The sequence below is a fragment of the Glycine soja genome, chromosome 3, assembly GCF_004193775.1.
Source record: "Glycine soja cultivar W05 chromosome 3, ASM419377v2, whole genome shotgun sequence".
Taxonomy (NCBI): domain Eukaryota; kingdom Viridiplantae; phylum Streptophyta; class Magnoliopsida; order Fabales; family Fabaceae; genus Glycine; species Glycine soja.
In genome coordinates, this window is record NC_041004.1 from 45,423,511 (window position 1) to 45,438,290 (window position 14,780).

General features: G+C 30.4%; 1 protein-coding gene across 1 annotated transcript; it reads right to left on the reverse strand.

Moving 5' to 3' along the window:
• Positions 1 to 4,528: 4,528 nt before the first annotated feature.
• LOC114407578 (pescadillo homolog) lies at positions 4,529 to 10,131 on the reverse strand. The gene is made up of 13 exons (XM_028370733.1): positions 9,998 to 10,131; positions 9,825 to 9,910; positions 9,414 to 9,662; positions 9,203 to 9,328; positions 8,920 to 9,004; positions 8,729 to 8,839; positions 8,354 to 8,447; positions 7,968 to 8,257; positions 6,809 to 6,916; positions 6,602 to 6,723; positions 5,400 to 5,622; positions 5,086 to 5,289; positions 4,529 to 4,897 (listed from the first exon to the last, which is right to left on the reverse strand). The coding sequence occupies exons 1-13, from the start codon at positions 10,019 to 10,021 to the stop codon at positions 4,811 to 4,813; spliced, it is 1,809 nt and encodes a 602-aa protein (XP_028226534.1). The 5' UTR covers positions 10,022 to 10,131; the 3' UTR covers positions 4,529 to 4,810.
• Between the last annotated feature and the right edge of the window lie 4,649 nt (positions 10,132 to 14,780).

Below are 14,780 nucleotides of genomic sequence, written 5' to 3' on the forward strand. Positions count from 1 at the left end.
CCAGAGAGCTATGAACAGAAACGAGAAAAAAAAAAAAGGAAAAAGAATGGGATTGAAAACTCCAAATCACCACGCCAGAGTTTCGTTGCCGTCGTGCTAGCGACCTACGTCGTCGTGCTCTCGACCGTCGTCATCGTGCTCTTTCCCAATCACCGTCAACTGCGCGTCTCTGTTCGTCACTTCGTTGTATTGTGCCATCGAATGCGTGAGAACCAAATTCTTCTTCTCACAACACCAGAAAGGGTCACGGGGTTGGAGAAGAGACAGGAATAATTTGGGAAATGCAGAGAAAAGAAAAAGAAAAGATAAAGGTTGAAAAAAATCTTAACCTTACATTTAAAAAAAATGAGAGATCTAACGGTGGGAGCATGCATGGGGTCCATTAATGATCCTGTAGTATGTCTTGCCCTCATTTTTCAAATTCGTTTTTTAAAAATGTTATATTCCATCCTGTGCGGTCCGTCCTAGTGCATCTCGGACGAACTCCTTCATCCAACGGTTCAGGAAGCTTTTGCACGGTGCATCACCTACTTACCCCCACGCATGCTAGAAGGCGTCTCAAAATTTTCATGTTTAGTTTATGTTTCCTCCGGGTCAGATCTTAATTCGATCTTCATGGGTTATCTGATCTGGTTGTTTTAGTGGGCATCTATTTATTAAATAATTTATATATTATTGAAGATGTTCTAATAAGCTATAATTATCAAGCGGGTACCTATTGATTAATATAAGCTATAATGTTCTCACCAAAATATATATAAAAGCTATAATATCGGTGTTTACTGATTAATAATTTAAGCATACCTCATTTTTCAATGTAGTGACGATTAATATCAAACTAAGAAAAGTTATAAAGGCTCGGACTCGATATATAGATTTACGACCCCAGACTTTTTATAACAAGTTATCCCGAGAACGATATCATCCAATAATTTTATTTTGTTTTTTTTTTGCTGAATAACTCATGTGATGAGAGTACTGAGTATCTATCATAACTTAAAACAGAAAGTTTCCTTTGGACACTCTGTCATAGTAAATGGTCAATATTTGGCACTTGTATAGTTGGAGCAAGATATAATATATACATCATTGGCCAATTGGCATTAATATCCTTAATAAAAATATAAAAAAAAGAAGGAAAAATGCTTAAAATTTATTCCTATAAAACTAATTACTGTATAAATTTTATTTTCAACCCTTACTATAAATATTATATCATTTTTGCAATTAAGTAGTTAGATTTACCGTCTATTTTGTGAAGAAAATATAAAGAAAAAAAGTGATAAGTTAGAGTTACCACTGGCCCAATTTTTCATGTGAAGAAAAAGAAACACAATTTATCCAATTTGTTGTGGCTGGGGTTGAAGGAGTGAAGAAGGCGCAGGTTAGGGTTTGTCTTGAGATTGAGAATGTCTAAAGTGATTAAGTGAATGGTGAGTGTGTTTGTCACAAAAGGTACAACATTCGGCCTTAAGTGGATAAGTTTGTGAACCCAGGGATTAGATCTTTAAAATCTCCCAGTTTCACGGATCGGGTCTAATTTTTCCTACGATTTTTTTCAAATTGAACCCATTATCCGTAGACCCAAATTTGTATACCCACTCTCAATTACAATTAAATAGTAGTATAAAAAGGAATATTTTTTAATTAAATTATTCTATAATACTATGAATATTGAATGTATCATTTTTATAGAACATTGAATGAAATGTAATGAAGTTATAAAGGCACATGTGTTTATCAGTTCTTCACTCCATTAATTTGTGGGGACCGAAGGCTCAAAAATGTTAAGGAGGCTATGTAAGTTGTGGCTGGTTTTTATTTTTTATTTATTTTTTATTCTTTCGTTGTTGAAAAGTTGTGGCTGATTTTAAACTAGAAAATATCATAAAAGTTTTATCTCCCTATCATTTTCTAATTGTTTTTTTTTCTTTTTGGTATTAAGGAGGACTAAAGCCCAAATAATCATTTTATTGCTTCAAATTTATATTTGTATCTATTAGTGATCAAAATTTTATTTTATAATTTTTTATAAGAGACTTAATTAAAAAATTTAAAAGTATAAGTAACTAAATTGTGAAAATTAATATACGATGAACTAAATTGATAACAGTATATTATTAGTGAAGGACTAAAATAATATATTAGATTAAATAAAGTTTTGATTTTTTTATGGGAAATAAAGTTATTGTATTTCATCCATAATTTATGTCACAATATAAGAGGAAATATAAAGTTATTGGCATCTGTCTAAATCTAATTGAATGCCTTTATTCAATTTATAAAGCAACCCCAAAATATCCATGTTGTTGTATGTACTCGTCTAGTCGAATGCTCCTAATTTAAAATTAGAATTTCTGAATAAGAAAATCAGTTTGCAAGTTACTACTAGCGATAGACAAAAACATCAAGGAGCGATATTTTCCAAAGCCAGGTTAGAACTATTACACTTATCATTTTATAACTACACGAGTTTGTTTCCCAGAAGACCAGGCACAATGACACAATAATTATCTGAGCCAAGTCCTTTTCATTGGAAGGTCCATCTTTGTTCAGCTATGTATATAATTCACTAATATATAGATTACGTCAAATGGAGGCAACTGCTTCAATCGTTTTCATTTTTTAAAATATACTTTCTTCTCTATCGCCTCTCCCTTATTGCTCTTAGAAATTGACATACCAGTAGAGAAAGACCCCACTGCCAATTTCCGTTTACTCTTGGATGCAGGACTTTCAACTTATAATTACTAAGTCTATATGATTATCATTTTTTTATTCTCTTCCTGAACAATTGATGTAACACCAGCACTTATAGCTAATGGGCCTCCCCATCGGCCAATTTTAAACAAAATTCTGGTCACTGAAACTTTTATTATGATTTATCATCTCTTATCTTTTTCTTTTTGGTTAATTTTGTTTATGTAAATGGTTAAATTATTTTCATCATTTGTCTTTTAAAAGTCTCGCTTTGATCCTTTAAATATATAATGTCACCCAAAATTATTTTCCCGTTAGTTTGATACTCGCATCATTGGTGTTTTAAAATTAGTGTTCCGCCGTCTTCCATTAAGTACTTAATGAAATTTGATGTCAAGGCAGATATGGGGAGTGAATCCTCTCAGGTCAAAATCTCAACCATTAAAATAGGGGCAGATCTAAAATTCAATGACTGAAGGAGCCAAAGTCAAATAAATATGTAAACATTAAAATTTATATAAAATATTTATATATTTAAAAACATATATAGAGAATACAATTACATAGACAATAATCAATTCCACATGCCACCAATAAATTTGATAATTTTATAAAAAAAAATTATATTTATCTTAACTATATAATTTTTTAGGAAAATTCCTATTAATTATATTAAAATTTAATAAATTTAAATAAATCATTTTACTTGTTAAATTATTTTTAGGACAATAATAACCAAGAATCATATAGAATAATTTACTTTCACATAGTAAAGACTATAATTTTAAAAGTAAATTATGACAAATATTTAATACAACTCAATATCTATTTTTTTTCATAAGATTTACATAGTACATGGGTATAAATTCATGCACAAATATAATAAATTAAGAAAAAATGAAATATATTTATGTTTTTTTTTTCTAATCTAATAAATTAATGCATATATTTTAATTTAAATTTATTTCTCTTTTATATATTTTTGTAAATAATATTATATTTATTAAAATTAAGTTCATCATAATTATTATGTATTATTTCATAAATTAATATTAGTATCTAAAAAATAAATTAGTTCGCTAAGGTTTATAATATCAGTGTTTGAGAGATTAATAAATAAATACATACATTTTAATTTTAATTTATATTAATTTTCTCTTTATATTTTAATTATTTATTAATATTTTAGTGAATAATCTATGTTTATAAGATTAATTTTACCATGCTCAGTATGTATTCTATATATAATATTATATTGTGTAGATCACATTCTTTAATGCATTATTTTGAATGTACCATTTTTTCTGAATATTATTTTAAATACATACTCTCATTACTTAAAATTCATTAAAAAAAGATAAAATTTAATGAATATCACATCTTATTTAAAGATTTTTTCTTGATTTTTTTAATTTTTAATATATTTAATCAAATAAAAGGGTATATACAAACGAGTGCATAAAAAAATATATTGCTCGTAAGGCATAAAAGGCAAGGCAAACACACTTGCAACAATTTGTGAATTTTTTTTTTTTTGCATATCACCTTATTGTATCATATCAACTATCACTTCGGCATCCAATGACATATTAGCAAATTCCATTGAATTTTTAACGAAAGACTGACAAAAGAAGTTGATTGTAAAATCGGTTAAACTTTAAGAACTCAATCAGCTCATTTAAAAGAACCCAAATCGCAAATATATCAAACTTGATACCAAAAGTGCAAATAAACCTTGATTTTATGAATAGGCACTAAATACCAAACCACTATTTTTTTCATTTTTTTTAATTATCAATTTGATTGATTTTCAATTCTTTTTTATCAGTTTGACAATAAAGAATAATTTAATTAGATTTTAAATACCCCTAGTCTCTTAACCATAGTTTAATCTTTCAAAGGCTCAAACCTGAGATGTTATAAAAACATCCGGTGCTAAATCAAAATATTTTTTCTTTTTGGCCTAGAAACATATCGGTTACAAAACATAGAGAACAAGACTAGAATAAGTTCAACTGCCTATACTCCGAACAAAAATGACTTAACCTTTCAAATCATCAGCTATGACACAATGAAGTCGTGCTGGAATCCTTGAGAATGCAGCATCTCTTCAACTCCTTTGCCTTTGAGCTTCATCTATTTTCTTTTTCCGTTGTTTAATGCGATCAGTCTGAGCTTCCTTCAGTTTCTTAGATATCTGAACGACAGAATTTCAAGAACAAAATAAAAAGAAAAAAGGTGAAAAAACAGAACTGAAAAAAAAAGTTTAAAGACAATCTATCACTTTGCAACCGGTTAGATTAGGACAATTAATTAGAGAATAGAAGTATTTTAATTGTAAGTTCAGACAGATAATTGGAAAAGAGAAAAAAATCACGTTGTTACCTTCATGGCTTCAGCTAGCTTCCTTTTTTTACGTGACATCATAACTTTACTCATGTCATCATCAACATTTTCTTGAACACTGGCAGTTGATTCACCAGTCTGTACCACTCCAGTAGATGTTTCTTTAGAACCTGCTGAAGTATATGTAACACCTTGAAGTTCTTTTTTCAAATCATCACGGTATTGCTGCTCCAAAATCATCATCTGCAATGCAGTCATTCAAAATTGAAATGCTTGAGTAAGTGTAAACAAAAAAGTATCCCCTCCACTCATGCCACTATTATGATGCAACCTTTTTCCCACAACATGCATACCTTTTGCTTTCTCTGAGCTGCATCATTAGCCTCTGCTCGATCAATGATACCTTCAACCAGAAGATTTTGAGGATCTTCCAGATCTTCCTTCCCAACACCAGGAAGTGGAAGGATTTCCTTTCTGGCAGCAGCTTGCAAGTGTTTAATGGTCTTTGCATAATCAGGAATGTATGCTCCTTCTTCATCGTAGTTAATAAAAGGTGACAAGTGTGGTGGAGGAGTCCTGTTGACAAAAGAAACATTTTAGCCATTGCAGTAATCATTAAAATCATATAGGCTCTCTTTAGTATACATAAAAATTTCTTTAAATTTAAGACACATTTGTATATGTGTATTCATAGAAGTGCATCGATTTTTCTAAACTGTTCCCTTAGGTTAATGAAAGTATAATTAATGACTTGGTTAGGACAACTAAATTGGGGAACTAAACTGTACAAAAATACCCTTATGCTTTTAATACAACTCACTCTTTCATTGTATACAATACATTATTTATCCAACTTCCAATCCCACATTAAATACGAATCAACATAGATCAGTTTTCTAACTTAATGTTATCATACAAGATTGACACTTACTAATTTATCTACTTTAGCAAAGTATAATTCGAATAATAAAATAAAATACTAGCATATAGACACTCTTGCAAGCTAGCAAATTCATTTTTTATTATATTCGTAGTCAATAGAGGGAAAAATTGCAATCCTGCCCATAATTTCTTCAAGGAGAAGAGTAATTTTGAAACTTCAGAGTGAGTATCCACTCTTTATTAGATTGGGATTTATATAATTAAACAGAACAAGACACTAAAAGTTGCATGATCCATAAGATTTATGCCACGTGGGGAGAGTGCCTATGCATTAGAAAATGCAGAAGTGGTTTCTATTTTTTCAAATATAGATAATAAGTAATAATAAATAAATATTTAATTAGCATCAAATTCATCAAACAAAATGAATAGATGAAAGCATATATAGACATGATTCCCCAGAAAAATATCATGATCCTTGTAGAAAAACTTATTTTCTCAGTCAAATAAAATAGCGCATTCCCACCAAGACCACTATAACCAGCAAGAGTTCCCTAATGAACCAAAAAAAAAGAGGCATGAATAATGCAACTTCAATTACTGAAGAGTTCCCTAGAGAGAAATTGTAAATTACTACAATCAGCACTAAACAGCAGTTATTAAAGAAGCATACCTTCCCACCAAATAATTCTCAGTTGGCAAAATAATCCGTGCATTCACACAGTCATATACCCACTGTGGTTGAACATATTCTCTTGAGAGGAACCGATGTCCTTGTGCTTCCCTGTCAACAATCTAGCACATGAAAGCAATAGCTAAGTAAACCTAAACAGAAGGTATAAAATAGAAGGACACCTAGATGGTATGCTTAGTGACAAACCTGATGAGAAATGCTCTGGTCAGATTCCCCAAAAGGTGCCCCTTCTCCCTCCCAGGAAACAATGCCACCAAAAGCAGGAATAACAAAAAACATTGATTCTCTCGGTACCTGAATAATTAGACCGGAACAGATACAAATAATGTCAAACAATACACAACCACAAGGAAATTACAAAGATTTTTAACATGGGAGTTAAAAAATAGTCAACAATTTTTAACAAAAGTACAACCTGATGTATTGTGTCTTGTGACATCAATCTAAACAATATAAATAAGCTGAAATTTTCTATAAATTATTCATGTAGCAACAGTACACAAATTCACATTGTAAATAACAAATTACAGATAATAACAACTGCAACATTTACAAAACAGTAAAAAAAAAATCCACTAAGTATGTCAAAGTATTTGGCATATTCCTCCATGGTTTCCCACAAAAAATAAAAGTAATTCTCTTTAAAAGAATTTTTTTTCTTTGTACAAACAGGTTTAGGAGAGAGAGAAAGCTTTAGCAAGCGTTTACAAAGGGTATCAACATATAAGGAAATAACTTTACACTAAAAATCTACTAGTAAGAATCAAACCAAAGACCTTGTGAACAATATTCAATCATAAAGATTGAAGTAGTTTGGGCCAACAACCTTAATTACCTATTTAACATAATATTTACATATCAACCAACAACATCTAGCACAAATTCAAAGGCCATTCATGTTCTAAGAGAAATATACACATTCAGACAATATCTCTAGACTTTATTATTGTAAAAAAATGAGAAAAATGAAAATACACAATTGGATTTTATTTGAATGGTCAAGATTAAAAGTTAAATGAACTTGACTTTTCTAAATGATCATGTGATTACAGACCTTTAAGCTTGACCATCCATGTATAATTGTATAGTGCAAACTTAAAGTTCTTACATTCTTAAAATGAGAATCGTTGTCATTATAATAAGTCCCATATATATACATGTTATTAGCTCTGAGTTTAATTCTTTAAAACACGTTCCTAATTATTATCACCACTAATTCCTATCTCTTACTTTTTCTAAAAAAACAATGAACTATGACTCAGCAAAATACTATGAGCACAAATTCCCAACTATTGACTGACAATACTTTTAAAACAGTGGTGCTAAAACCATCAAAAGGACTTACCTCCCTGCTTACGAAGAATTTCATATTTTTAAAGAGCTTTTTACATTCTTTTGTATCCTGGTCCTCTTCATCTTCACCAGTAACTTCCTCAACGAGGTGCATTAGTGCACCAGCTTCATTAGAAGGAAGTTGATGCTGAAGTTGAGCAAGTCTTAGTTCAGATGTTTTATCTCCAGTCTCTGCCTCTTTTTGCTTGGTCTCCACTTGTTCAGATTCAGCTTGAGAAGCTTCAGAAATCAGTACAGAGGGTCTGGTATTGGCACTGGCATACCTTGACAGAGCATATAGATCTGCATGATTTGAAAAGAAATTTAATTAGCAGATACATAAAAGATCTGCAGAGAAACAAATCTCTAAAGTTCCATTTGAGTTGGGAAAAATAGTACCTGCTGCCAAAGCTTCCAACTGAGGATCAAGTATGGGGGGATACTTCAAATTTATAGAATGGTAGAGGCGGAAATTGACAAAACTAAGAAGAGGCTGTATCATTATAGAAATTATGAAATTAATAAAAAGTCAGCAATCCAAATAATATGGTTGAATATGAAGGATTAGGAGATGCACATCCAATAAGATAACCCGGGGGTTTGGTAGCTAAATTTGGTTTTGTTTACACATGGTCTTAACACAACACTAGAACTTGTTTAAATTACTTACATGATTAAAGTATACAGATCTGTAATCCTGTTAATTGGGATGACAATAATGTTGAAGTATCGGCAGAATGAAAACATTAAATACAACATGAATATGAAACTAACCTCATACAATTGCAGAAAGTTTAGCATGGTAGTGATGTCAACATCATCAGATACAACCTGTTGTAGTGAATGAGGAGTTAACCATGTTATTGTCTGGCCCTCGACCTCAGCCTGCACAAACAACAGAAATCAATCTATTGATAGCATATACAGTTAAGATTACTGAACATTTAAAAATGCCAAATAGGTACCTGGTAGTATATGCCTTTCACAGATACAAACGTTTTTCTTAACTTGTGAGTGCGAGATACGAATGCTTGCCATTCATGTGCCAATCTGGATAAAAATACAGAAGATAAAAATCATATCAGCATGAAAATTTCACATTTTTTATTAACAAAAAATGCAACAAAATACAAATGAGATTTTACCAAAACATGTTTAACTCCTTATTTTCAAAGGAAATTTAAATCCACAAAGGCTGATTTCCTCATTACATATTAATCCAAAGTTATTCAAATTCCATGAATATACCTTCGACATTTATGGACACACTCCACGTCAATTTTTTTACTCTCTGATGCAGGTAATGCTGCAAAAAGGTGCACCACTGTAAGGCAGTCATCCAATTCTCCGAGTGCATCCACAAATCTTGGGTACCTGTAAATTCAAAGAATAATCAATTAAACTGAAAATTCATCACCAGTTACTAAAAATAAACTGTAATGAACAAATTCAAACATACCTCTGCCGAATAATCCTAGCGATCTTCGGTTTGGGTGTTTTCTCGCGAAGCCTGTTAGCACGTTCAAGGTTTTTCTTTGCCTCGGCTTTCTTAATTTTTCTCTCATGCACTCTTATCGCTCTATGTATTTCAACCAAAGGCTCGTGATGAAGGAAGGAAACATCCTTGACATGGTAATAAGTCTGATGAGTTCCCTTGAACTTTTTCTTGGGCTCCCGGGGAGTTACACCTTTCAAAATACATAGTTTCCTAAAATTTGTAAAAGGCAATATTAGAATCAGTCTTTACCAATATGTTTCAGACATAGATAATTCAACCAATCGAATTTCAACCCAAAGGAAGCCTCCTTTTTCCTCCAAAAGCACCTTAAATTGATTCATATATGAGCATATGTTTCTGTAAAGTACTAACCTGAAAAGGGGTAAACTGATTTGAAGCTGCTTGAGTGCCTGTGACCTAATAACAAATTTGGCAGCATTTCCCTCCTTTTTCTTCCCCTGAAACACAAACAAATAAAGCTAAGATAAAAAAGAAATAAATAATTTCAAGAGAGAAGCTAAAACACGTGTGCAGTAGTAACTCACCGGGGGTCTGTAATGCTTCACCATTGTTGGTGCTGTTATGCGAAGAAGATGGGGATGTAGGGTTTAAGAGATTATACAATATATATGAGGGGCTCGCGAGAGCGCTGAGATGCTGGAGTCTTAGGGACAATTGGGCCAACGGGTCCAACGGGCACTGCCTTCCTGCACCATCACTTGCTACCTACACCTCCCTAATTTTTAACATCTCAACGTTACCCTTCTTCCTCGCGGGGTCGCCTTAGGCCCCCAATTATTTAATATTTTTTTTATAACTTTTTATTAATTTAAGTTATTAAATGATAAACTTTGTTATGATATGATGTATTGTTTAAAATTATGTTTTTATTCACAAGATTACATAATCTTAAGATATGATTATAATTGTTATTGTAAATAATTTAAGTATAATTTATTATTTATTTTAAAATGTTAAAGATAAATATTTTATATCTATTTTAGATTCTACCTCTCCTTTGCATAAATAAAGCTTTTGAAATTATTAAAGAATTCAAATTTAATGAATGGAATTATGGTTGATATTTATTAAAAAAAATATGGTGAAAGTGTTATGATAAATACATAATATATTAATTCAAATATTTGATTGAGAGTGAATTTGAATAATGATCAAAATATGAAATCACTGTTTATTTTTTATTAGAATTCTAAAAATAAAAACCTTTGGATGAGAATGAACTATTGACAATATAGAATTAATCGTGACTTATTTTTAAATAATAAAGATATTGCAAAAAGGATATACAAAAATAAATTATACTCTACTAAAAGCGTTACATTATATATCAAAAGATTATATCTTCAGAAAAAAAAATCAAAAGATTATTTTTTTTTTCACATACATGCATTAGTTCTAAAACATTGAATAGACAAAACGTGTAAATATTATTTTACCTAAGAAATGTTTTTTTTAAATTAAAATTGCTATATTCTTATTTAATATTACCTATATCCAATAATAGATTGAATGAGATTTTCATTTATATATTAAGATTAAGTGAAATGTTATATATACTAAATCATAAAACTTGGATAATTAATTTTGTAATTGACAAAAAAAAAACTTTAAAATGTGTATTAAATTAAATGTTGAATGTAAATATTGTCTCAAGCCTCATAATCTATAGAGTATAAACACGGCTTTGCTTCCTTATAGTAGAGGCTATTTTCCATAGTCACATTAGAATTTAGAACATGTAGGAGGTAATTTTTTTATATAGAAGAAAAGTTCTTGAATACTTTCATATTTGCAGATGCATAATTAGTTTTAGGGATGTATTGCATCAGGATTTTAAAGGAGTTTTTAACATTAAACTTTTCTTCTAAATTTTACAAGATTACATAGGAATTTTATGATTTATGAGATTTTTTTAAAAGATTTTTATGGTTAAGATTTTGTAGCTTGGATTTTAGGAGTATGTATTCAATTAGAATTTTAAAAGATTTTTTTTGTTTTAAAGTCTTGAGGTATTTAATAAAAAAATTCAAATAATAGAAATAAGGTTGGTGATATTCAATAAGATTATTAGAATTTTTATAAATTTAATAAAATCTGTTGATATTCAATTAAATTTTTTTTACACCTTAAAAAAAGTCTTCTCATATTTAAAAGTATACAATTTTTTATGGATTATTTTTTAGAATAGATTTTAATGAATTTCATGAGACTTTTAAATAGAAAAAACACATTAAACAATCTCACTCAAATCCTTAAGATTTCATAAGACTTTATTTATTTATTTTTCTTGCAAATTGACATGTTTTTCTTTTCTCGTCACCATAATCCTTATCTTTCCAATTATTTAAACTTGAGATATTTTAATTACGTGCTTATATATATAAATGAACATAAATATATATGAACATGAAAAATATATAAGTTTTAATGAATATGAGAACTTGACTTATGTATAAGTGGATAAATATATAAATGAAGTTTGAAATAATTGTTGAACATGTTTTTTATTTGGTGGGATCATTGTTATTATGAAAATAATTACAAATATCTATGCTATTAACAAACATTATGGTATATAGTTTTTATACAATTAACATGATTGATGATTTAAGAGAATGAGTTTATTGTGTTTGTAAATATGTTGGGAAAAATTGATTTGTTATGTAACAAGTTTATGTTTATTTGTATAAAATGAGTTTTATTTAAAGTATTAGTTAGCGAAATTCATGAATTTTTATAGATAATTTAAAAATTCACTAAAATCCATTAAAATCTTAAAAATTTATAATGTTATTTTAAATCTTATGATTTTATAAATCTATTAAGATATGAAATATAAAATCGTAATTATATAAGTCTTTTAAAAAAATCTTACAAATCATTATATTTCCCACGATATTTTTATTTTAAAATAATATTTTAAAATGTTAATTCAATACAACCCCTCAATGAACTTACATTATAAGAATTTAAAAAATTTATAATAATTTTATAAATTTATAAAATTCGAAAGGATTTCATAAATTTTTAAAAACACATAAAAAATTACAAAAGTTAGTAAAAAAAATAACAGACTTAAATAAATAAAATCAATATATATTTTTTAATCTTTTAATAGTTTTATTTTTTAGCTTAATGTCCTCTATGTTTATTTATTTATTTGGATAAAAAGCAAGGGGTAAGCCCCATCTTGGAGTTGCAACTCCATCAACATCATGCAGAATAAGGAGACTAACTCCCCAAGGAGTGAGCATGGCCCCAATTGGCAAGCCAGTCAGTCAGCTACAACATTAGCCTCTTTAAAGATGGGAACAATACTAACAAGCACTCACGATTAAGCAGGGAACAAATACTGGAAATCATATTCCAATAGGGTTGATGGGTACTTTTCAGATTCTGGACCAACTGAACGGCAACTTTATTCTATAATGATATTGCGCAAAACGGATACCCCATAACTCAGCTGTCAGCACATCAACAACACCAATATTATGCATATAACCAAGCTTCCAATTGCCAAAGGAAGCCCACTTAAAACTCCTGCCTCAGAGCCATCAACGTTACATTTCAACCAATCCTGGGGAGGCTTACACCACTGAATCAAGGTAGAAGAATAAGCCCTGAGCCCAATGAGACCCAAAAGCAGAGGAAACCGAAGCCATCTCGAAAAGGGAAATGTTCAAAATAAAGGAGCTAGAGAAAGTAGCGTGATCAAAGACCACTCTATTCCTAGCCAACCATAGATTAGAGGCAACAATAAAAACCACGGAAAATTCTTATACCGACCTTCTCTACAAGCATTAAAAGAGATCCACTGATGAACATTATTGATAGAGAACAAATAGTCATCAACATCAATAACCAGACTCTCCCAAACTCGGCACGCAAGCGGACAATCCCTTAAGATATGCAACCTTAGAAAACAGAAAACAGAGCCACGTTAGTTCTGCATGGCAAAGTAAAAACTGAATTTAAAATTATTTTGATTCAAACCAAGACCTAAAGTTAATTAAAATGATAAATAAACATCACAAAATACATATAAAAATATGATAAATTTGACGTTTATCAAAAGGCTTTGAGACGAAGAGGAATATTACTTCACAAATCTTCTTCCAACAATTATTTATGGAATTTCCCGTGACCCAAAATCACTTCATAAGCTGTGTAGGTAGAAAAACAACCATCTAAGGATAAACTCCATACGAGCTTATGCTCTTCCAGAGAGGCTTCGGCATGAATAATTGACAAGATATCCAGGATGATATAATCAGGAATCCATTGACGAAAAAGGTCAACAGCTCACTACCCATGAGGAAAGACATAATGAGAGGACGACTTAAAAATCTCGACATCAGGAATCCCCACATAAAAATCCTTAAGCACAATCCCAAATGGCAACCAGTAATCCTTCCAAAACTACATTTTTGAGCCACTCCCAATCACCCATCGACTCGCCTAAATAGTGTGATGCCACGTGGTTTGAATAGCCCGCCAAATCTCATAACAACTCACCTTCTTCTCCATCTTGGGAATGAAGAAGAAACTTGCATTATACTTATTACGCAACAATTTGACCCAAAGAGCATCAGGTTTAGAGATCAACCCCTAACCTAACGTCATAACCATGGCTTTATTGAATTGGTGAAGATCTTTAAAGCCTAAGCCACCCGATGTTGAAACGTACTTGCGGCGTGGAGAGTTGGAGGAGAAGAGAGACTTGTGCGTTGGGACCTTTGATGGTTGTGGGAAGAATACTTGAGTTGGAGAAGAAGAGAAGAACCGAAAAGCAGGGTTTAAATTACGTTGTGGGAAAGAAGAGAAGAACGAAAGGAGCTGCGTCTGTTGCTGTTGCAGGAGAAAGAAAAGGAAAAAGGGATACAAAAATCAATTGCCTTTTTTGTGGTTCGACCTTTCCCAAATTAGTTGAATTTTTTTATTCTTCTAAATTTAAATGAAACAACTAAAATTATAAAGGGCCAAAACAAATCTAATTGTATTTATGTCTATGTTTTTTTAGTTTGGCCTAGTCGAGCGAGTCAGTCCAGATTGAATTTTCCTATTTTAGGCTAAAGTTTTTTGGGTTCAGTCCAACATTGTAACATAATGGGTCAATCCATTGACCTTTACCTATTTAGATAGCTCTAACAAGTTCAAAATAAAAGACAAACGCAATTTAAATTTAAAATTTTGATTCCATTTTTCATATGATATTTAAATTTCAAAATCTAAAAAAGTAGATAAATAATTATTTTTTATTTTTACATGTTAAAGTATATATGTAAATTGATCAGACTAAAAAATATG